The 24,006-nt window shown below is 39.7% G+C and overlaps 2 protein-coding genes across 3 annotated transcripts in view; one reads left to right on the forward strand and one right to left on the reverse strand.

The window, feature by feature from the left end:
* Window positions 1-12,651, forward strand: part of dhrs12 (dehydrogenase/reductase (SDR family) member 12) — a 29,375-nt gene extending 16,724 nt beyond the window's left edge. Inside the window, exons 8-10 of the mRNA XM_078559429.1 lie at window positions 2,486-2,576; window positions 2,727-2,864; window positions 3,883-12,651. Coding sequence (XP_078415555.1) covers window positions 2,486-2,576; window positions 2,727-2,864; window positions 3,883-4,004 — 351 coding nt within the window. The 3' untranslated portion in view covers window positions 4,005-12,651. The remainder of the gene's footprint in view (window positions 1-2,485; window positions 2,577-2,726; window positions 2,865-3,882) is intronic.
* Window positions 12,652-15,244: 2,593 nt separating this feature from the next.
* Window positions 15,245-24,006, reverse strand: part of wdfy2 (WD repeat and FYVE domain containing 2) — a 41,238-nt gene continuing 32,476 nt past the window's right edge. For both annotated transcript variants that reach the window (XM_078559428.1, XM_078559427.1), the window contains 3 exons: window positions 22,023-22,153; window positions 20,915-21,023; window positions 15,245-17,300 (listed from right to left, as the gene is read on the reverse strand). In XM_078559428.1, coding sequence (XP_078415554.1) covers window positions 17,271-17,300; window positions 20,915-21,023; window positions 22,023-22,153 — 270 coding nt within the window. In that variant the 3' untranslated portion in view covers window positions 15,245-17,270. The remainder of the gene's footprint in view (window positions 17,301-20,914; window positions 21,024-22,022; window positions 22,154-24,006) is intronic.

The following is a 24,006-nucleotide window of genomic DNA, read 5'->3' on the forward strand; positions in this document are numbered from 1 at the left end:
AACTGGTAGTTGCTTGCTATACATACTGGATAATCGTGTGTGTGTGTGAAGCACCTCTCGTTTCCCCTACACAGCTGCTGAGGCCATTTTTTAATTGAATACTTTTGAAAGTTGCAGGGAGGGCACCTCAGGATAGAGATGCTCTTTCTCTGCATGCCCTCCTTAGTTGGATAATGAACATGCCCTTTGTCCACTAATTTGTCAATTCAGGAAAAATCACTTCAAAGAGAGAGAATAGATTAGTGGCGAACATAAAAGGAATCCCAAAAGTCTTATAAATACAAACAGTAAAAAAGTAGGCAAAGGAAGCACAAGACCTATTAGAAACCAAAAAGAGATCATCTTGTGGAGGCAGAGAGCATGACTGATGTACTGAATGTGTACTTTGGCAGCAACATCGTCTCTAGTGAAGACAGATGCAATGGAGCAGTAAAGGTGGAGGTAATAGCAATATTGCTAAGGATAAAACACTTAAAGAAGATACAGTTAAAAGATTCCGAGTCCTCAAAGTAGAAAAGTCATCCTGTCCAAATGGGATACATCCTAAGTTACTGAAGGAAGTAAGATTAGAAATTGCAGAGGCTCTGATCACAACCTTCCAATCTTCCTTGGATACAGAGATGGTGCCTAAGGTCCTGGAGGATTGCAAATATAACATCCCTGTTTTTTTTTTAAAATGGAGGGAATAAACCTGGCAAGTATAGAGCAGTTAACCTAATTTCAGTGGTGGGGAACCTTTCAGAAACATTAATCAGGAAAAAACGAATTGGCTTTTCGATTACCATGGGTATAAATGAAAGTTAGCATGGAGTTATTAAAGACAAATCGGGTTTGATCGACTTATTGGAGTTCTTTTGAAGAAATGGAGGGGGTTAGTGAGGGTAGTGTAATTGATGTGTATATGGACTTACAAAAGGTACTATATCACAGATTTGTTAGCAAAATTAAAGCCCATAGGATTAAATAGACAGTGGTAACGTGGAGACAGAATTGGCTGAGGGATAGAAAGCAACACTTAGTGATGCATAGTTTCTGCAGAGAAGCAGACAGTGGCATTCCCCAGGGATCAGTGTTAGGAACTCTGCTTTTTTTTTGGATATCAATGAATTGGACTTGGGTATACAGTACATAATTTCAAAGTTTGCAGAGAATATGAAACTTGGAAATGTAATAAACAGTTAGGAGCTCAGTAACAGACTTCAAGAGAATGTAAATAAGACTCGTACCATGGGCGCATACAATGCAGGTGAAATTTAATGCTGAGCATATGTAGTGATACATTTTGATAGGAAGAAAAAGAGAGAATAAGAACTAAGTGGTAATAGTAAGTACAGAAACAGAGACTTTGGCTGTATGTAGAGGACATGGAGAAATGGCAGGATATGTTGGAAATGCTGTTAAAAGCAGATGGGATCCTTGGTTTTATTAGTAGAGAGCATACAAAAACAAAGTGGTTATGCTAACCTTTCAAAATACAGGCTAGACCACTGCTAGAATGTTGTGTTAAATTCTGGGTACCACATTTGAGCAAGGATGCCAAAGCCTTGGAGAAGGTGCAGAAGAGATTTGCTAGAATGGTACAAAGGATAGGGGAGCTTGGTTATATGGAGAAACTGGCTTAGAACAGATAAGGAGATTTGATGGAGAGATGTTTAAAATCATGAACAATTTTGATAGAATAAACAAAAAGAAACTGTTTTAGGGTCAGTAACCAGACAAGGTAGATTTAAGGTGATGAGTTTCAAGAAAGTTTATAAAGAGTGGACAGTGAAGTGTAAAAACACAGGAAATTAGGGAGTGAGTTGCCGAAAGTAGGGCCAGGGTGACTAGAGGCTCTGCCACTAATGGGAGGGATGATCAGTAACCGGGGTGTGGGGCGGGAGCTGGCAGGCAGGCAGGGGGAATGCACAAGAGGCCAGAATAAGACAGGCTAATAATTCATTTGTCAGATTATTTTTATTTATTTATTTTTTTGCAGCTTCCTTTTTCTTTTCTTCAAAGCTACTTGTTTTGTGACTAGAATTCAGGACCATATATACCCTACTTGGAATCCTAGTTTTAGAAATCAGCAGAAAGATGCACAAGAGAAAAGGAATCTGTTTAACTGATCTGATTTAACAGGATAATAGTATAATTAACTAATCGCTAAGCAGATTTCTGTCTTGCAGTCATATTAAATTTATAACTGAACAACTTGAGGAATGTCTGCCCATTTTTGGCTCCACTACACTGTACCCCAGCTAAGGACAAGTTAGCAACAGTATCATGTAGGACAAGTCTATAATTTCTGTTGGCGGCCAAGATCAGAGCACTGCTGGGTCCTAATGGAACATTCAGTCTGGTCGCCACACACACCTTTTTGAATTTCCTGCCCAGCTGTGAATTTTGGATGAAATCCAAGCAACAGCTTGGTTTATGGGTTTAGCATTAAACTTTGTTCTCTACTAAGTCTTTCTTTCGTGTTTAACTTATCTTTCCATCCCAGCGGCAACAAGTGACTATGACTGAGCAATGGGCCAAAATACATAAGAACATCCACTTCTCCTGCATGCATCCTGGCTGGGCTGATACAGAAGGTGATATGAAATGACATCAAATGGTATTTTTTCACAGAGAAAACTAATCAGCTTTCATTGCATGACTGACTTAATGTATAGTACATCATAGTTTAACTTTAAATCTCAGTAGGTTTGATTCTAAAGCTATGTATTCTTTTCTCTTGCTAGCCGTGAGATCTTCCATGCCTGATTTCTATGCGATGATGAAGAACAGGCTGAGGACTGTGCAGCAGGGGGCAGATACATTGGTGTGGCTTGCTATCTCCACCGTTGCAACACAACAACCCAGTGGTCTCTATTTCCAGGGTAAGGGAGATTGATTCAATCCACCCAGGGCCTCTCAAGCCACATTTTAACCAGATATTCCCTCTTTCCTTCATCTTTCACTCTACTGTATCAAGAAGTGGTTCAGATGAGGGAATCTGTCTTCCAGAAAACCTTTTACCATCCTGAAAGTTGCATGATAAAATGGAGCTGCTAACGAATCAGAGCATCAATATATTTGAATTAGTCTGCAATAGATCCAGACATGAGAGGAGGAAAACCTCAGTTGGGGAGAGCTTTGGGAACTATAAGTCCAATGTTTACTGTTCTGCCTAAGCACACAACACATTTACATGTCATACCTCAAATTACTCACTGTATCCCAAAATGTTCTTCTGAAAGAAATTCATTTTGCGTTTGAATTAAGACAGACTGCTTCCACCATCTCCCAAAGGCAGCCTATTCCATAAATTGACCACTTGCTCACTGAAATCTTGTTCAGTAGATCCAGTAAAGTATGAATATGATTGTTTTGTTCATCTAGCTTTGAAATCATGGCATTAGATGTTTGATCTAGGCACTCTTGTACATTTCTTAACCTCCATTAGCCAGGCATTAACAGAAACCTGTCGCCAGATTGTTAGCTGGTTTCTGGAATATGTTTAGAGAGTTGTTCTAGAATGCGCTATATGAAAGGATGGTGGAATCCAATTCCATATGAACTTTTAATTGTAATTGGAAATGTACTTGAAGAGGACAGATTTCTAGGGTGATGGGAAAAAGCTGGGATGTGGGGCTACATTGATCTTGCAAAGAGCTGGCACAGGCATGGTAAGCCAAATGGCTGCCTCTTGTGCTGTCCAATTCATTCAAAAATGTAATATTCATTACTTAAATTTAAAATTGTACATGTCTATTTTGTCCCTGTTTTAGAAGTGCTCTGAAGTGGTATCTCTAGTGCAGGCACTTTGTGATTAAAATTTCGGCAAACTTTTCATCGGTTTCCTGACGTTGAATTATAAAGGGTGTTTACCATTCTCTACTTTCCCCCGCCAATCAGATCGGAAACCTGTGTCAACTCATCTTCTTTTGGCACAAACAAGAGCAACAGCTGTAGAGGAGGAGAAACTCATGAAAAGCCTGGAGGAAAAAGCAACAAACCATAAACCTAGCACTACCTGATATTGGCAGCGTGAAAGCAAATGTAACTCTTGAGGTTGTTACTAAGGTGTTGTGAATGCAAATCTTTCCCTATGGTTTTTCAATCAAGAGTCTTGTTTTTGCTATTCATTGGGCAATCTCTTCCATAATGGGGAGAGCCAACACAGATTGGGTGATCACATGTTCAACATTTGTATGTCACCAAGTGATCTCCCAGTTACTGACCATTTAATCTCCCCCACCTATTAATCATTTAACTTCCAACTGTTGTAAGATGTGTGTAGTTCGGTTGGTCTCACACAACAGTTCTGAGTCTTGTATAGTTTAACAGTAAGTGCTTATTAACGACTCATAACTATATACATACATACAGTATAAGATCTAAGCTAGAAACTATCTCCATGCGTGCCTCTACACCCATCTCTGTCCAGTACAAGACTGCCCTCCAAACTTGGGTCATGTGTTCCTTTACATCACACTGTGGGTGGATGTTACAATCCTTGGCCTGACCCCAGGACATGGGGGGAGATAGAGACCAATGTTTTGTTTAAAGTAAAGGTTGAGATTTAAGACACCTGCTTTTAGAATAAAGTCACAAGATTCCACAGGTTTCAAACGAACCAAAAAAACCCCAAAACTTTACTATACAAGTTCAGAAAAATAAGACAATTTACAATGTGTATCTTGTACTCTAACATTGAGGGTAAGTATGAGGTACATGTGAATTAACAGATGAACTGTGGTTGAACACACCACGTTAGAGTAAATGACAGATGCAAGGCAGAGTCCGTGGATTTCTCAAGAACCCACCCAGACATCCGTAAACACCAAGTCAAACAATCTCATTAAAACTGTGTTTCATATGGGATTCCCAGCTTCACCTTTGAAAAGATCTCCTTGGAATTCTCTCAATTCTCGCTCCCACTCAGATGGCTTTAACAATGGCCCATGTCACAGGGTTTCAATCTCACCTTCTGAAATTCCTTCACCCTGGATTCTCTAGTCTGCACTTCAGCCTCTATTTACTGGTATAATTCTAGCTCTTTGCTAGACAGTTAGTTTCACTAAGCTGGCACTGCCCCCAAGTTTCTCCGAACTCCTGTCTCCTGGCTGTATCCAGCTAGATATGACTCCCAAGACTTCCTCTGAGCCCTCTTCGATTACCAGGGCTTCCTCCCCACACTGCTCCTGACTCTCCAGAAACCAACTGTGTCAAGAAGAGCTGTTAGTTGACCCTTGAACTGATCTGGGGACATATCAAAACAATCCCAGAGGGTCCCACCCTTGTTACTAGGCAAGAACCAAAGTAACAAGCATTGGAAGATCCTGTACCTTAAATGTTATATTCTCCACAGACTGCTGATTTATTACCCAGGGACACGCAGATCAATGGATTTCATGACAGCGATACTGTACCTAGACCCACATTAACCCTTCTATGTCAGACCCTTATACCACACCTTCCCCTCCAATTCTTAAATTACTTCTACTACCCCCTTCTTCCCACTTCCCCTCTAAGTCTTTTACAACAGCTGGAGGAATGGTAGGTTTTGATGTACTGGGTAAACTTTGATGAACAGGAGGTTGTTTTGGATGTGGTCATTCTTTTTCTTTCATTCTTTGGAGTTGAACCTTCCTTCTCAACTCCCCATCTAGTGTTATCGATGGTCATTGGTTTATCCCATTCCTTACAGGGAGAACAAACTCAGCTCATCTATTGTGTTCATTCTGTTTTTCTTCTGATGTGTGGTTCGCCATGATGCACGTTTGGGTGGAAGGTGTCTCCTCCTATTGTGTGGGTGTGACTGATCAACGGGCTCACCTTGCAGTTTAGCTTTCTGTGCAACATTCTCATTGATTTGCTTCCTTACCTCACTGAGGTGTGCTGTGTATGGATGATAGTGTTTTTCTGTTTCTGCATAGTCTGGCTAACGGTTGTACTAGCCGGAGGTTGCAGAGTCTGTATCATGGTGTCTTGAGGTATCCTACCAACAGATGTGGGAACCAGAGTTTGAGGCTATTTTTGCTGGTTCATCTCTTGACTGTCTTCCACTTGGTGTGGTGGTAACCATCAGAGCAGTTGGCTAGTCTCTCCAATAAGGAGCTTCTGGCACCTGCAAAGAAAGTGGACAAATGAGCTCTGTTGTTTTAACGCTTTGCAAAGCCGAAGGCCCAGTCGAGAGTATCTTTTCTGTTGGGGGGTCTCGGGAACTTGCAGTTGTTTGTAATTGACAAGAGGTTGTTTTGGCGCCTTCTACCATTTTATGATTGAGGCTGATTTCGTATGACATCTGACTTCAAAGATTTGTTCGCTGTCATACCTTAATGGTTCTAGAATTATACCTACAACCAGAAGTCTGATTCCTCTGGGCCTCAGAGTGGTGTCTCTATCGTTCACAGCTAGAGGTGTCTCAGTCACGGTTCCTCATCTGAGAGGACCATAACACTGGCTCCCGTGTCCAATTTAAAGTTTGTGAGATGACCATTAACCAAGATGTCTATGTCCAGAACGAAAATCCAACCTCTGACCTTACCCAAGAGGCATGGTTGTGTTTCCTCTTGGTGTGATGCCTCGACGTTGTGAATCGTCTTAGGATCATCTTTGTGTCTGGTTCTTTTAGCTTTGAATAGTTTTCCGAAGTGTCCTATGCAGTTGTAATTGAAACAGTGTCGAGGCTGCCAGACATTGATCATGCCTGTGGGGTCGCCTGGCTCCACAACGCTGGCATGGTCGTTCACCCTGTGGTAGTCGGTTAGGATATTGCTGCCCTTGACCTGGAGCGTCCCTGCTCCTCTACTGTTTTACTAGCTGGACAATGGGGGTTGCTCTGTATCATGGCTTGCCTTCACCCCTTAAGATTGATCTGTGCTGTAAACAGATTTCGGGTTGCCTGATGATCTGAATGGCCTTTTAAAGGTCAAATCCTCCTTAGCTTGAATCATGGCTGAGGGTGCATCTTCCGCCACTCCGACAACAATTCTGTCCCTGGTTAGCTCTGATTTCAGGTCACCATAGTCACAACCTTCAGCCATTCTGTTCAGCTTATTAATGAAGGAGAGTAAAGGTTCCCCTGGCTGTTGAACACATTTGCTAAACTTTGCTCTTTCAAGGATCTTGTTACTGCTCATATTAAAATGTGTCAAATGATTTCACAACTTCATCAAATTTTGCAGAGGATTCATTGATTCCTTGTCTGGCCATTATATTGTTGGCTATTGGGCCTACCAAATAAAGCAGTGTTGTTTTTATTTTTTCATGGGATGCGGGCATCGCTGGCTAGGGCAGCATTTATTGCCTATCCCTAATTGCCCTAGAAGGTGTTAACCTGTTCTGGTCCCCACAAAAAAAACAGAAGCTGAAGCAATTGTGTATCTAAGAAATCTCTTTCTCCAACGTCCCCAATTTTGCGACTGCTTTGGTAAGGTAGATTTTTGATCCATAGTCATTTAAAAATCTGTGTGTATAGCTTTAAATGTTGTTAGGAATTGAAGATGGGGCTGCCATATACTTCTCAACAAGGTTTCCCGCGATGGTCGGTTTTGTAAAGCTCCTGCAGTAATGATGTTCATGATTTCTGTTTTACAATTTAACAGCAACTCCATAGATTCCCAGCTTTTGCTGGGTTTTTAACTGCAGGTTATGATATTTTTTCGACAGGAGTGAGCTCGGCTGCCACGTGGTCAGGCGCTGAATCAGGGCTGTTCAATGTGTGTTTCTAAAATGGCAATTCTCACTGCTGCTGACTTCAAAGCTCATTCTACCCAAGAACTTAAGTTTTTTAGCTCACCCCTGCTGGGTCTTCTGACTCTGCACTCTTTGGGTGCTGAAACTGGACTTCAGTGGAGTCTTATGCTGCAGTGTAAAATTTTATTTCTGCCTTCTGCTTCCAGTCCTGCTTTGGAGATTTTCTCTGGTGCTACTCTTTTAATCTTCCAGGTTTTAAATTTCTCCTCCAGCTTCTGGGTTGTTCTGGTTGCTGCTACTGTGGGTGATACCGTATCCAGTCCCATGTTAACCCTTTCAAAGCCAGACCCTTATACTGCACCAACCACAGTTCAGTGCAGTCAGGAACAGTATTTTATCTTTGTTCTTTGTCACCTGCAGCACCTTAAGCTGAGCTCTGATGAGAAATATCAGTCTTTAGCTCTTTACCTCCATTTTCCTTTCTGCTTCTCCCTGAGCCTCCTCTCATCATCTTTACTTCTATTTGAAGTTGCTTTTACCCTCATCTCATGGTTTTCCATTGCTTGAACTGCTCTTTGCATTCATCCAGCACCATTTTACCTCATTTCCAGCTTTCTGAACTTCACACTGGCTGTTAAAGCCTTCAACTGCAGGTTTTTACATTTGGTATATCTGTACTCTTGTCCTTAACCCTTCATTACATTCAGTCCTAGAAGGGGATTTAACTACTTTCCAATTCCAATAGAGAATCAAAAACCAAAATATTAATCTATATTCCCTCCAAATGCAGACTGATCCATTGCATATTTCCCAATTGTTCTAGTTTGTCCACATTGTTAGTTATTTAAAATATCTAATTTATTTTTCCTAGATTAGCAATTAAATATTTAAAATGCCTCCTAGATATTGGCCTAACTGCTTTGTCTTTATGAAACCAATAAAATATCAGTATTTTTAACACTACTCAATATTTAACATTCATTTACTCCATGATTATTCCCACAGCAGAACTAGGAGAACATTTAAGTGGCCTCTTTCACAGGCAAGGACTGTTATATTAAGAGTGTGAATGTTTAATGCATTCATAAGAAATTCCTTTGTCAAATATTTTTAGAGATGTAAATAAGTTTCAAATAGATTACCTCTCCCGTTGCAAGAGGGAAAAATACACTATCACAGTTATTTGGAGCTCTAAGAGATTCCATCAGCCTAATACACAAATAACTGATCCTGTGGTTATGGTCTTGTCAGTTACCCTCCTGCAGGGAGCCAGTGATGTAGCTGATGAGTTAGTAGCACCTGTACTTAGGCACTGTTTGAAAGGAGGGTGGAATAGACGAGTCATAAAGGCATGTTCAAGGGTTTCAGCTGTTGAGAGGCAGATGTAAGGTTGAAGACAGATAATACTGCAAAAGTGGAAGTAAGGGGTCCTGGTGATTATTGGGATGTGGGGTTTAAGACTCAACTTGGGGTCAGAAATCATACCAAATTTGCAAATATTCTGATTCAGCTAGAGTGTGGTCAAGAAAAAAAATGCAATCAAAGGTAGAGGAGTGGAGTTTTTACCGTGGGAGCTGAATATGACAACATTGGCTTTGATGTGCTGTAAGTCATGACTTGTTCAAGATTGAAGGCTGGAGTTGGCACACGAGACTGGTAGGGGAGATAGAGGAACGAGGAAATGTGGAAGCTGCAGGTGAAGCTGTCAAGGGACAGCACACCAAACTGTAATGGGGCAAGGATAAAGCTTTAAGGGACTATGGATATGGCAGCACAGGGAAAGAAGGAAAAGAGGTTGCTGAGAACTATGCAAGTTCTACAATGTTGGCCAGAGGCAAGGCACTGGAAGGATGTCAAATGCTGTGGATAGATCAAGGGCAACGAAGAATAATGCACATGTGCAGTTAGAGAATGTCATCCAGTACTTGTTGCTCAAGGTTATGATAATTATAACAAACAAACATCTCTCATACAGATTTATTTTGATTGCCATTACATTAATACAATAACAATTTAGTTACATTACTTAATGAGACACATTGAAGTTCTTAACTGAATTGGAATGTGTTATTTGTGAAACCAATCAAAGGTGCAACAAAACCTGGGTGTACAATACTTTTGGAATGATTTATCAAAACACACCTGCATCACTTTAAAATAAAAACAGAAAATGCTGAAAATACTCAGTTCTGATGAAAGGTCATTCATCAACTCAAAAGGTTACTTCTGTTTGTCTCTCCACTGATGCTGCCAGGCCTTCTGAGTACTGTATTTCTGACGTTTTCTGTTTTTATTTCAGATTTCTAGCATATGCAATACTTTGCTTTGTACCAGTTTTATTGTTTTATCAGTAGGAGGAACATCTTTCCACAGCACAGCACAGGCTGCTGCATTAGCGGCAATCTCATTTTAGTGCATAGCAGTACACGATGTGTGCATTACACTTCATCTATGCTCACGAGATTCCTCCACCTACAAATGTACCTACCTTTTTAAATAGTAAGGTTCAGTCACAAAGTACCTTAAATTACAGATTCCACGTAGACTAAATTCCAGTTATAACTGGTGACAAACTAATGTAAAAGCCTTTTTACTTGGGCCTGGTACTTCCTATTCAAAGTTGGGTGTTGAATAATAGTTAAACGGTTTGTTACTAAGGTGAACGTTATTAATCATTTGCATGAGATAATTGGAACTTGGCTGTCCTGCAGGCTGCTAACATTGGTCAGATCCTTACTGTTGGAGAATACCCAGCTGCACTGTTTCTGCCTAAACAGGAACTGGATAGATCTTGGGATGTTTTACTCCGAAAATAAGAAAAATACAGTGTGCGCCTGTTTAATTGGTTGTATGTTGCCGAATTCAACCTTTAACACCACTAAATCCCATTCTCGTTAAAGGAATGGCCAGCCGCATTTGCATTGCTGGAACTGATTTTGGGACTGCCTTTTGCTCAGTCAGGAACAATTTAAACAATACGGAAAATGACTGAGTGGGGTCCTAAAACAGTGCCCTCCTTAAATGATATTCAAGTCTGAACAGCTATCACCCCTGGAAGCCTCACCATTTGGGGGCAGGGATAAAAGGAATGAAATTGGATGGATTGCCTTTATTGAATCTTTTGGGATGTGAGGTATTTAAACATACACACAAATCAAAATAGTTCAATAACTTTGACAAACTATAACTCCAAACTGACTAAAAAGACTTGAATATTAACTCTTTGCAGCAGTATTCGCACAAATTTAACAGTTGCTACCCAACTGGTTATTGGGAATTTTGTGACTTACTGTACCTCTAGAATATTTCCTGTCCTGGAATTAATTTTCAGTAATTCCATCAGCTTTTCTTCAAGTTAACTGTGTTGGATCACAGAAAGATATGCATCTACCCGAAATGCCTCAAGTATTTCCAACCATCAAAGCCTATGAAAAGGGACAGACACAAAAGAGAACTGCTTACAGGTACTTGCTTTGTCAAAGACTGGAGGTCAGACTACCTACCATTATTTCTATGTGAATCATTAATTGCAAACAAAACCGCATCCTTTCTTACAACTTATTTTGTGCTTAAATTTCCATTGTTCACATTACCAGTGGGTCAAGAGTTGAAGCATGCTTTTCATATTAGCACATGTGGAGGAAAGCCCATGACCAGATGGCTCCTGCATGCCACTGAATGAGCAGGAGAGTGAGAATATCTGAAGAGGTTTCCTTACCTCTGAGGGAATAGTATTCATCTTTGTTGTGCAGGTTGTAAAATTTCTGACTGGAAATATACATCTGTACTTTCATTAGTAAGTGATCAGAGGCTAAAAGGCTCACTACTGCAAGTACTAATGTAAGCTAATGCACAAGAATACTGCTCAATTTTGGAGACGATAGATTTTAAATATTGCACTGTGATGTCTCCTCACATTTACAAGCAATCATTTTTTCAACAGTAACCGTTTACAAGCATCTTCAGCCAACTAGACTTGAAAAAGTAAATTCAATCCCATTCTAACAGGCTTTGGGCCCTCATGTAGATATTACAGGTCTGGATTTCAGGTGGAGCCGCATTCAAAGACCACTATTAGAACTATTGTGTGGCAAGTGTTAACATATTGCTGTAAAATTTTCATTCTGGTCCCTACTTTGCTCATCTGGACAGCACTCACATGATTCTGACACAATCAAATAACTAAAGATGAGCAGAAAGAACTTGGTGTTCACATACACATTTTAAAGGTGGCATGGCAAGTTGTTAAGTTGGTTAAAAAGCATACAAGTTAGTTGGGTTTATAATTAGAGAAATGGAATATAAAGTAGAGAGATCATGCAAGAATCATGTAAATCTCTATTTAGGCCTCAGCTGGAGTATTGTGGTCAATTCTAAGCACCACACTTCAGGAAAGATATAAAGACTTTAGAAAGGGTAGAGAATGTTTACTAGAATATATTCAGGGATGAAGGACTTCAGTTATGAGGATGGAAAAATTAGGACTGTTCTACTTGGAACAGAGAAGTCAAGAGGTGGCTTAAGAGGCTTTGGAAGATGACAAGTTCTGATAGAAAAGCTATTGACCCACTCACCAGAGGGAATACGTAAAAGTCATAGACTCAAAATTATTAGCAAAAGATCTAAAAGGGCAGGTCGAGTGATTTCTTCCCCCACGCCCCCAACCATTCAGTTGTTGGGATCGGGAACACTTTGCCTGAAAAGCTGCTGGAAGTTGAAAAGGTACCAGAGAATGAAGAACTTACAGGTGGGGAAGTGGGACTAAGCATGGTGCTCTTTCAAAGAGCCAGCAGGTTGAAAGGCCTGCTCCTTTGCTGTAAGTTTCACCATAGTTCCCAGCCAAATCGGCAACTTTCTTGATTCACCTATCATCTTTGCAAAATCTAATTTTCATTGATGACCTAAATATTGTATTATGTTCACTAGGAAAACTCAGTTCAAAATGTGCACTTAAACACTCGTTAGGACATGATAAATGACAATCACTCAATAAAAAGATGACTTCAAGCAATATTGTGCATACCTGTAAAGGGGCAGTCAGTCACTAAAATTAATCAGTCTCCCTCACTTAAGGTAGATTTCTTTTCCTAAGGGTTTAACAACAATCGACAATGGTTTCGTGGTCATCATGAAACTTTTTAATTCCAGGCTTTTTTACTGAATTCAAATTAAACCATCCGTAGTGGTGGGATTCAAACCCAGCTATTATCCTGGGTCTTTAGATTACTAGGTCAGTGACAATACCGCTACATTATGCTTCATGGCAGAAATATCTTATTCTCACCATGATCGTACCATGATTCGTCATCTTCAATCAGCAAGAGAATCAAGAAATTTCAAGAGACTGAAGCAGTGAATATGGCCAGGTTCCCATGTTGAAAGAGATGCCACAGATAAGTGGATTCACAGAGAGAGGTCTAGAGCCCAAAATCCAGAAAAATCCAAATGCTTTAAAATAAGTTAGCTCCATAGCCTCTTAATATAGGATAGTTTGTTATCTTAAGTTAATCTTGAATCCTTTGCAAGATGCTTTAACCTTAAAGGATAATCTTTTGTGGTGCATTTTTCGTTTAGCAATATCTTCGAATTGATTCCAAAATCTTACCCAGAATTAACACCTCAATAATCTCTCAAATTCAGTCAAACTGGTCAAATAGGGATCAATCTTTGGAGAAACCCATCTAGTGTGGGTCAGTTGTTTAACATTGTCCATGGCATGTAAGATGCACTTAAATCTGCCGTGATAACCTAGAGATGCAGGAAAAGTTTTTGAAAAGGTGAAGTCCAATGTAACTCTACAGCAATCTATGTATCCCTGCCAACACGTATCCTGGTGGTAAACAGACTGCAGCAAGAACAATTAAGCTCATACAATTCTCCCATGTAACACGTCAAGGACAGAGGATGATGTTCCATTATTAGTGATCAGTGAGAATTAAAGGGGTGCATAAGCAAAAGATCAGCATGAAGTTATCACCAAAATCCACCCTAACCGCACTTCAAGCAATTCCATGAGATGTATGTATTTTCCAATAGAAAATCTCCATATTTAAGGATCTGGTCATGAGTTCATGTCCCACTTTGGTGTTTGACAGTAATTCAAGCTGAGCATTCAGTACTGAGAAACAGAACATTGCTAGTGACAACATGCTTCAGGGATGTTAAAACTGAGGCCACATCTGCCTGTACAGGTACAAGAGGATGTTTAAGATTCATGACAGCATTTGAAGAGCAGTGGGTGAGTAATTCTGGCCACCATTATTTCCTCCAGCATTGTCGCTAAGAGTATTTTGTCATTTGACATGCTATCCAGGAAGTCAACACTTAATTGGATTCCCTTTCCAGTTGAGCGAGGAAGAGATAATGTTCTGAAGATTAATATTCTGCTGCATGTCACTTTTACATTCTCAGCATCACTTACAGATCCTAAAATGGCAGGTGGCCTTTTTACACTTCAGTTTAGGTGAAGAAATGCCAAATAGCTTTCAATTTTATTTTTGATAATGCAGTCACTTTATGTAGACGTGTATTTTTCCTATCATCTTTGTTTGGGTGCAAAGTAAGTTCAATTTCTAATTGGTTCTTCATAACCCCTTTCCCCCACACCCCCTACCCTATTGCTTTGTATTATCTTAAATGCTGAAATATGTTAATTCTACCTGCCCAGAGTATCTACTTCAACACTGGCCAATTTATTCTTTATTTCATTGACCACTACTATGTAAGAGGGGTGGATGCTATCTATTTCCATCTCTCTTTCCCCAGATCTCCAAATCCTGTGTGTTTTGAAAATCATAACCATACAGAAATCAGACCGCTAATTACAACAACATATACAATTTTTCATGCCTGAGGAATGACTGTATGAATAGATGCCTTGTCCTCATTTAAAGTTAGTGGACAGGTACAAGAGTGCACTCAAAAAAGTTAGATTGTTGGCCTTTATCTCAAAGCAGCTGGATTATAAGGGGAGAAAGTTATCCTTCAATTGTAGAGAGCTTTGGTCAGACCACATCTGCAGTACTGCACTCAGGAGGGATACATATTTCCTTGGAAGGGGTGCAGCCAAGATTCACCAGAACAATATCAGGGCTTAGATGGTTAAATTATGAGGACAGATTGCTAAACTTGGTTTATACTCCTGAAGATAGAAAATTAAATGGTAATCAGATCGAGATGTTTAAAACATTAAAAAGATTCAATAGGGTAGAAACAGAGAAACTCTTTCCTCTAGTGGGGGAATCAAGAATGAGGGATATAATCTTAAGAATTGGAGTTAGACCTTTTAAGAGTGAAAATAGGAAGCACTTTTTCCACACGTAGTGCAAATTAGGAGCTCTCGCTACCACCACCCTTCCCTAAAGGCTGTAGATATTGGGTGTCAACTGGAGCTTTAGCAAAGTTATCAAGGGTCATGGAACAGGTTTGAGGGGCTGATCTGGCCGCCTCCTGTTCCTACATAAATTTGTTCATAATTTGCTTTGCAAAATGTTGTGCTTAAATTGGTTATTACTGGTTTACGTTGTGCTTTATTGCAATCTCTGTTCCTTATATTAAAAAAGCACAACAGATGGAATGAAGATTAATTGCAAACATTCAAGTAAAACCGTTTTTCTTTAATGTGTGTCATACATAATTTATGAATACTACCAAGCATGGACATGATCTGTTTTCTGAAGGCAAAAAAAAGATTACAAAGGATTACAATAATCAAGAATGGCCTGACCAATCTGAGCTATCAAGTCCCTTGCATTGTAGAGAGGGTCTATGAAAGTAACAATTGTTACTGTGTGCAAACTATCCACTACTTGTGTCAACATAACAACAATAGCCATGCTTCAAAATAATTCAGTGGATGAGAATCACTGTGGAAAGTTCTAAGGATGTAAAAGGCACTTTTATTCTTCAATCCAAAAGAATTGAGTGAACCGAAAACACAATACTGGGTTGCAGGAAAAAGTGAGGGAATGGGAGTGGAGTCAAGATCTGATGTGGACCAAGCAGGAGTACAATCAGCTGAACAGCTTCCTTCTGTGCTCAAATTACAAAGACTTCATGACTGGAAGCACCAGTTCCAACATAAGCTTCTTTCTAATCAACAAACCATCCAGGCAAAGGCTAGGTCAGGCCCAAAATTTAAATCTCAAATTATGTGAAACATGGAAGTGAGTTGACAGAAGTCAATGAGAAACTAAGGAAAATGGTTAAAATTCTACAATATTTTCTAGAATACATGAACTGTACTGTAACTTAAAAAGACACTTGTGAAAAAAGCAGCCTGTTTAATGCTTACCTACCAGCCAGAAGGTTGAAAATTCAAATTCCATTTTGGTCACCAAAGTACACCCACTACTGAACGGGCTAGGGTTCAACTAGATCACTAAATATATCACCAGACTGTAACACCCATTACTAATCAGAATGGGTTCAACCAGATCATTGAATGTATCACCAGACCGTAACACCCACTGATCAGAGTGGGTTTAATCAATTAACTGAATTTATCAGCAGACTGTAGAGAAGGAAGAAAAGCAGAAGTCAAAAGGAGGAACATGTTGATCTGAAAATCAAGGAGCTGCTCTTTTTACAGCTATTTTGAGCTCACTCTGCTCCTCAGTTATAGCCTCCCCTCCTTTGAAGGGAGCAATGGGGACAAAGATGTGAAGGGATAACAAGGAGTAGAGAATCAGAGTACATTGTTAGTTTTGGAGCATCAGAATCCTATTCTATTGCAAAGCAGCCTCAACAGCAAGACTGTGGTAGTAAACATTGCTAAGTATCTGTTTTGTTGACTCGTTTGGAACTACTGTTCATCCTGCAGACCCAAATTCCATTAAACATGTTATATTTGTATATTTATATCATTTACACCTTCCAACATCGAGAAACCACCACATTTTCTCATAATCCACTTCTGCAGACGAGGAGATTGGATTAACCATTTAAGATTACTAAAGACAAAGTGGAATGCTTTTAGGTACAGAAATTTCACTCTTTGAAATGGATAAAATGAATATCTAGGCAATTAGACCATTATTATTTCCTCTGCTGCCATTTTGTTTTTAGTCTGTGTTTTCTTCTGCTGTGGAAAAAAGCCCAAATTATCAGTCGAAATGATTTCTCATACACAACGAAAAATTATTTTAAACAAACCGACACGGCAATACAGTTGTTATAAAGAACATTACCAAAACAGGATGTGTCCTTAAAGATGAAGATTAGCTGCTGAGTAACAAAAGTGAAATACAAAACAAAAACAGACAGACAGACAGAATTTATCACAACAATTAAGAAAAACATACACACAGCTCACAAAGATTGTTCAGGTCCATCAAAAAATTCCAGCAAAATTAAACAAACACCTCAACTGCACAAATTACCCTCTGGAAAACCGTACTTAATTGCTCACAGCCAAGTTTTTTCTGGAATCACTTTGGGCTTGTTAAAAACTGTTCAGGGTTTGGAAGGTTGCTTTTGAAAAATATCAAATTCCTTTCTGTTCTTCATCGAAGCCACCACATTGTATTACCATTGCAGACTGATCCTCCATGTGTAGACTAGCCCATTCGACTGAATCCCTCATCATGCTTATCAGGAGCATGTCACGACACCACAGGAGTCATATCCCAGAGCTGTGGGGAAGTACAATCAGCATTCCAGTTAACAAATTCACAAGTTTGTAAGCCTTCTTGCATGTTAAACACAATTAGATAACTTATCAACTCCCTGGGGTATTATAGCTCTATTTAGGTTCAGCACCAGTAACTTTAGCCTATGGTTCTTTTTAGGAACTTAACACTAGTGTATGTAAATTAAATATTTAGGACCTCCAGAAGATTAATGTTTTACAGATAACAAATACTATTACTGGAATTAGCTGCAATGTTTCCCAGGGACTTGAAGATAGCTTCTCACGTCAGTCACAGGTCTCACCATGTTTTCCTAATTTCTAGTTGTTATCCTAAGGCCATTCCACACAGCTTGCACTCAATGTTGTCCCGGGACACCATTAAGCAATGCAGCACCTAACAGTGTACACTGAATTCCAGATAAAGTAGAATCCAACACTGACTGCAGCTGCACTGAATTTGGAGAAATCCCCCCAGGAATTTAACCAACTGTTCAGCTTCAATCAAAATGAAAAATAAAATAAAATTTCCTACTAAAACAAAATTTGTTGTGAAATGAAGAAAAACTTAAAATGTGTAGTGTAAATGAAATGCACATCAAAAACGGAACCTAGATTGAAATATAGGCTGTGGAACAGGAGTGTTAATGTACTTCCACTGGAACTGTTCCCATATAGCATAGAGCCATTCAGTGAGCACGATTCTTTTGATACAAGTTAAACAGTCTCCAGTTTTAGTGCTCTAAACATGTCATTCTAAGACTCCACATTGTCACAGGAGTAGCCAAGATCAGTTGGAGCAAGCCAGGGCATTTATTGTTCATGCTCTAAGTTCAAGGTTTTTATGCTGAATTTGATTGCATATCCCTCAAGCCGGACATGCGGCAAGGTTGTGAATTTGACTCCTGAGCTTGCTGTTCCCTCTTCCTCTCCTGAACACACCGTTGGTCTTTGGGATCAGTTCCATGGACAGTACTTAAGAGACCCCAGCCATATAGCCATTCTTAACACGAGCCCAAACTAACAGCCTATTTGATCATTGGGCCAAGGTGGTAACAAGAGGAGAGCAACGTTGTTCTCACCCAACATCTGCACATGTAATTTGCAAAAGAGGTCACTGGACGATAACCAGGAGTGAGAGCTTATTCTCACTTATTATTGAGATTATTTTCCCTTTCCTAAGCAAGGACTGCTGGGCCTTTCCCATACTCAAACCAAGATCAGCTAAATTCCACACAGATTGGGAATCAAATCTGGGACCTTTGCTCCTTTCACAATCCTGGGAGGCATTTCCTGACCCACATCAACTGTCTAATCTGTTCTTGAAATTTTATGTTAAAGTCAGGAGAAGAGTTTGAGAGAGGCCACACCAAGTCAGGTTCCAACCCAATCCATCTTCCTTTCAACCTAGACCAAGTTGCAAGGAGCCAAGATTGAGAGTCTGAAAAAGGGAACATGGGACTTGGGAGGTAGTGAAGAGTGGAGGGTAAGATCTGGGGTGGGTGGTTTGAGCTGACCTGGCACATATTACATTAGCAGCTCATTACATACCCAGGAAATGCTCTGGGACTTCAGCTTTTTTTCACAATTATTAATGTCTTAGTTGAAGGAATTGAGGGTTATATATCCAAGTTTGCAGATGACACTGAATCAGGAGATACCGTGAGTCATGTAGATGGGAGTAGGAAGTTGCAAAACTGTGGCAGTTTAGTGCGGGGGAGGGGAGGGCAGGGTGGGAAAGCGAGGTCAAAAGTTTCAGACCCAAAGAAATTAAACCATTAAATGTTTTAAACGGAAGCTGGAATCTGTAAGAAGCAAAGCAAATTGGTATGTTATTTCCTAAACTTACAATGAACTGATCTTGTTTTTGTAACAAAGATATACCCAAATCAGTAAAACGATGGAATTTCCTGAAAACTTGCAATGGCTTGTCCTTCTCCCAATGCAAAAAGTCCAAGGAAATGAATGTGTTATGTGAGCTACCCCACTTTTCACACTATACCACAATTTCCTGGGACTCTGCTGCAACTGTGGAAACTTAAATCATTATTCTAAGGGCACTGCAAAATTACGTCGAAAACTTTGGTGTAACAGGGCTCAAAATCATATTTCTGGTGTTTTATACTGACTTTTTTCAATGGTTTTTCAAAAATTTCTTCTCAGAGTCCTAAATTTATTTCCTGCAACTTTAAATGCCTCTTTACAGCATAAGGATGGCTTGCACTAAAAACTGAAAAACTTCCATGATGCATGTACAGCTTCAGCATTGATTTTTCATACAAAGTGACTTGAAGGAATATGGCACCAGTTCAACACTTTCCTCACAGTTCTAAATGTTTATGCTGATTTCCACTTGCTTTATATACAGTGAATGCTCATAAGACTCACAGGAAATTTCGATATAACTTGTATCCAAGCCAGATGGTGAAGTACAAAATAAGACAAGGATCTAGTAGGTTTATTCGCAAGATGCAGCATTACAGATCTCTGCATCCTAACTACCCACCCAATGACCCAGCTAACTCTCTCTACAAGTGCTCTCAGTCCATCAAGCTTTAAATCACCAAAAGAAGCTAGGTGCTTGACATGCTAAAGAGTAAACATGGATGCTGGCTTAGCATATAAGGTGTAATGGGATTGTTGGATTTACAACTAGCCAGATAAGTAAGGCTAAGGAGTGTGTTTATTTTTTCCAAAGGTTACTGACAATATTGGCAACATGTAAGTTTATATATTATGAGGAAGATACAGTTTCAAAGACATATGGAACAATAGAATTTACATATTAAAAAGAGAGAAACATATATCAAGGAGAATGAAAGGCTATGAGGAAGAAGGTCCACATGTAAAATGTAAGATCTAACAGGTGTGTGAAAAATAGCCTTAATGAAGGCTCCAGCCATATGTGCATGAATCTGCTATGTAACAAAACTGAAGTTGGGTAAAAGCCATTTGGAATTCCACTGTCAAGTGGGTATTGTGTTAACTTGCTGAGTGTTTTAAATCTAAAATCTATTTTGGACTGTTGCCTGAAAGGGGGTGGAACTGGGGGTCAGGTTAGTTAGGAATTTTAGGAGTTATTATAGTAGTAAGTAATTGTATGTACTTGAATTTTTTTATTTTGTTAAATATTTTTACTTAATTTTTAAAATCTCAATGTCTTGATGGGCTTATTACTTCTGAATTTGGTGCACACATCTTATAATAAATACAAATTGCAAAACCATTGTGATAGCGCAACCAAGTTTCCCTTGTGGATTTGGTCTGCCTGGCACACATCATTTGCCACGTCATAACACTTACAAAATAATCAACCAACCATTAACATAACTTGCTGATGGGGAGCTCAGCAAAAATTAATGTCACTTGCTGGCTATGATTTTTCAGTAAACACTGGCTATTGCAAACCTTATACATAGTTATTCCACACTGGTGGGGTAATTTTCCAGTACGTATTGGCTGCAGGCAAAATTCCCCCTTCACGCACTCCAAAAATGATCCCCTATTGCATCTCTTATAATCAGACTGTTGATGTGCACAGTTCCACTTGGAGTAGAAATTGAATGTGGAACAGACACTGGGCGGGGGTGGGGTGGTGGAGACAATAATCACCTTTACCTTGATAACCCGGTCATTGCCTGATGTCAATAGCCAGCCTCTGGTTAGATCAAAGTGCATGTGGACCACGTGGTGCTTGCTATCATGGAAAGTAGCTGTGGGTGCTCGACTGCACAAAATGAAAGAAAAAATATTTACAAAAACATAATCAGCGTATAACATCTGATGCTACCAGGCAAATAAGTGTCTTCAATATTAATAAATATAAAAATAAAGACCTGGGTTTTCCATTAATGATGGCACAACTGTCAGTGCTCACAGTCATCACTCCTCTGAAACTGACAGCATCTTCGCAGCCCAAACGCACATGCAGTTAAACCCAAAAATCCACCAGCTGCTGTCAATGATTCTATGCTTCTTCAGGGGTGCACTGCTGAGGTCTCCCCAGAGCGCAATCAATTAGAAATCACTGAACTGATGAGAACTTCCACTCCTTTGCTCCTATTTTCACTCTAAAATCCCAAAGTTACATCTTGTTGGAGCAGGTGTCACTGGGATTTTAAACAGGATGCTAACTTCAAAATCATTGCCAAAAAAAAAATCTCTCTGGCCCTGATAATGTAATCACTCATTATGAAACAAAAAAATCCACATATTTTAAAAACCTATACTTTCTCCAACCCTGGCAATTTCCTATGGTACAGCCCCCACCTTCACTCTCTCAAGTCAAACGGAACTCCAGTTTAACATCATCTGAAAGACGGCACCTCCAAAAACGCAGCACTATACTGAAGTGTCAGCCTGGATTTGTGTGTCCTGCAACAGAACACAAATCAACAATCTTCTGGCTCGGGGTCAAGGATGTTACTACTAAGCCAAGTTGACTCATTGCACAAAATATACACCTTTCAATTTCAACTGATCTCTTGTTTGAAAAAGAAGCAAATCACGCAGCTTGCTATCATAAAAAGCCTAACTAGAAATGGTGACTTGGCCAGAATTCAAATCTTTAAGTACCTTACCAATTTTGATACGTGTTATCAAGATGCCCTCAACTAAATAGAGTTTAATCAAAATGAAGTTACCGTTGAATTATACCAGCATTTTAAAGTTTAACATAAACCTCACACTACCACCTTTCCCAACTGTAATTCTTCATTATACTTACTCCTCATCTGTTATTGACTCATAGCAGCTATCACAGACCCTCACTTCAAACTCAAATCCCATGAGCGGAATGGAGGATCGCTTTGAGCTGCACTTTCCACAAAGAGCTTTCCCACATTTCCTGCAGTGGTGCTAAAGGAAACAAAAGATAAAGACATGTGATACTGCAAGAGCCTGTCACAGATTCATCCAAAGAGAAACGCAAAAACTGGACTGAAATTTGGAATTAAAAAATTATAATCCTGGCTGAACTGTTTTCAAGGCTAAAAGGGTTAAATTATGAGGACAGGCTACATAGTCTAGGCTTGTACACACCTGAGCATAGACGATCCAGGGGTTTAATTAAATCCAGGATTTAATCGAGGTGTTTAGCAATTAAGGGATTTGATAGGGTTAATTCCCCTGGTGGAAAACCAGGACAACAGGCATAGCCTTAAAATTCTGTGATTCTAAAATTAGAGCTAAGTTGTTCACGGGTGATCTATGTATTCACATCTTCACACAAAAGATAGCGGGCAATCTGAAATTCTCTCCTTTAAAAAACTATTGAGGCTGGGAGTTAGCTGAAAATTTCAAAAACTTAGATTGACAGATTTTAAGGGTACTAAAGGCATAAGGAACCAAGGTGGGTTGAGGCACATTGCTGAATGACCTACTGCTGTTTCTATGTTCCAGTTTATGTTTGGAAATATCTGAATAATGGTGACTTTTTTGCAGCAACTCTTTAAACAAATCACATATTCCCATTAAATCCAACATCAAAGCAGTAGTTAGGTTCTGTAGGACCTTCCTCACCAGCAAATAAATTAAAACGTTATCACAGAATCGTTACAGCACAGGAGGAAGCCATTTGACCCATTGAAATATTTTTACATTGCTAAATTCCCATATTGGTAATAAACTTTTAAAATATAAAATTTAAAAATATAGAAGAAATTCTTTATGCTAACTTTCTACTTACCACCCACTCACTGCCTCCCCTGTAGGCTGTTTTTCCCGCTTGCTGACTCTATCTCTCTCTCGCTGCTCCCCTTCCAACTCTCCTGCTTGCCAATTCCTCTCCAGAGTCCTCCCACTCGTCCCTTCCCTGCCCACTTACTTTCCCGAACCCTCACTATGAGCAAGGACTCAGGAAAGGGCTGGTGAGAAGGAGGAAATGAGCCAGAGGAGCTGCAAGTGCATAGGCTTGTTAGCGGTTATGGGCTGCTGAATATTCAGGCTCAGAAGCAGTGTGTGAATATTTCAGTGCCCTTTTAACCATTTCATGTGTTAGACATGGACTCACTAAGCCTCAGCAGCAGTTCTCTCCCTTACTCTCTGCAAAGGTAAGGTCAATGCTTCTGAGGGCACTAAAAAACCACTGGTAAAAACAGCTGATGTATATCTGTGAAAAGTGATACAGCCAACATTATATTACTGGAGTCTCTAATTAAGGATTGAGCGACTGAATACCGAAAATATTCCGTTGATCAGAGTCAACATGGATTTCTAAAGGAAAGGTCATGACTGATAAATCTGATTGAGTTTTTTTTAAAGTAGTGACAAAAATAATAGAGAAGGGAATGTCTATGGATGTTATTTATTTGGACTTCCAGAAGGTAATTGATAAAGTCCCTCATAACAGGCTGAAAGCCACACAGTCAAGTTTTCCAATGACATATAGACAGGTGGCATTCGCAGCAGTGTAGATGCTGAACTCATCGCTTCTCCATTTACAGCTCCTCTCACTCACTTCCTCCTCGCCACCCCTTTCCTTGCTCATAGCGTGGGTTCAGGAGAGGAATTGGTGAGTAGAAGAGTAGGAAGGGGAGCAGCAAGAGAGACAGAGTCAGCAAGAGGGAAAGTCACCTACAGGAGAGGCGGTGAGCGGGTGGTAAGTAGAAAGAGTTAGCATAAAGAATTTCTTCTATATTTTTAAATTTTATGTTTTAAAAGTTATTTACCAATATGGGAATTTAGCAATGTAAAAGTATTTCAACAGGCCA

Source organism: Cetorhinus maximus, chromosome 16, assembly GCF_964194155.1.
Source record: "Cetorhinus maximus chromosome 16, sCetMax3.hap1.1, whole genome shotgun sequence".
NCBI classification, from domain to species: Eukaryota; Metazoa; Chordata; class Chondrichthyes; order Lamniformes; family Cetorhinidae; genus Cetorhinus; species Cetorhinus maximus.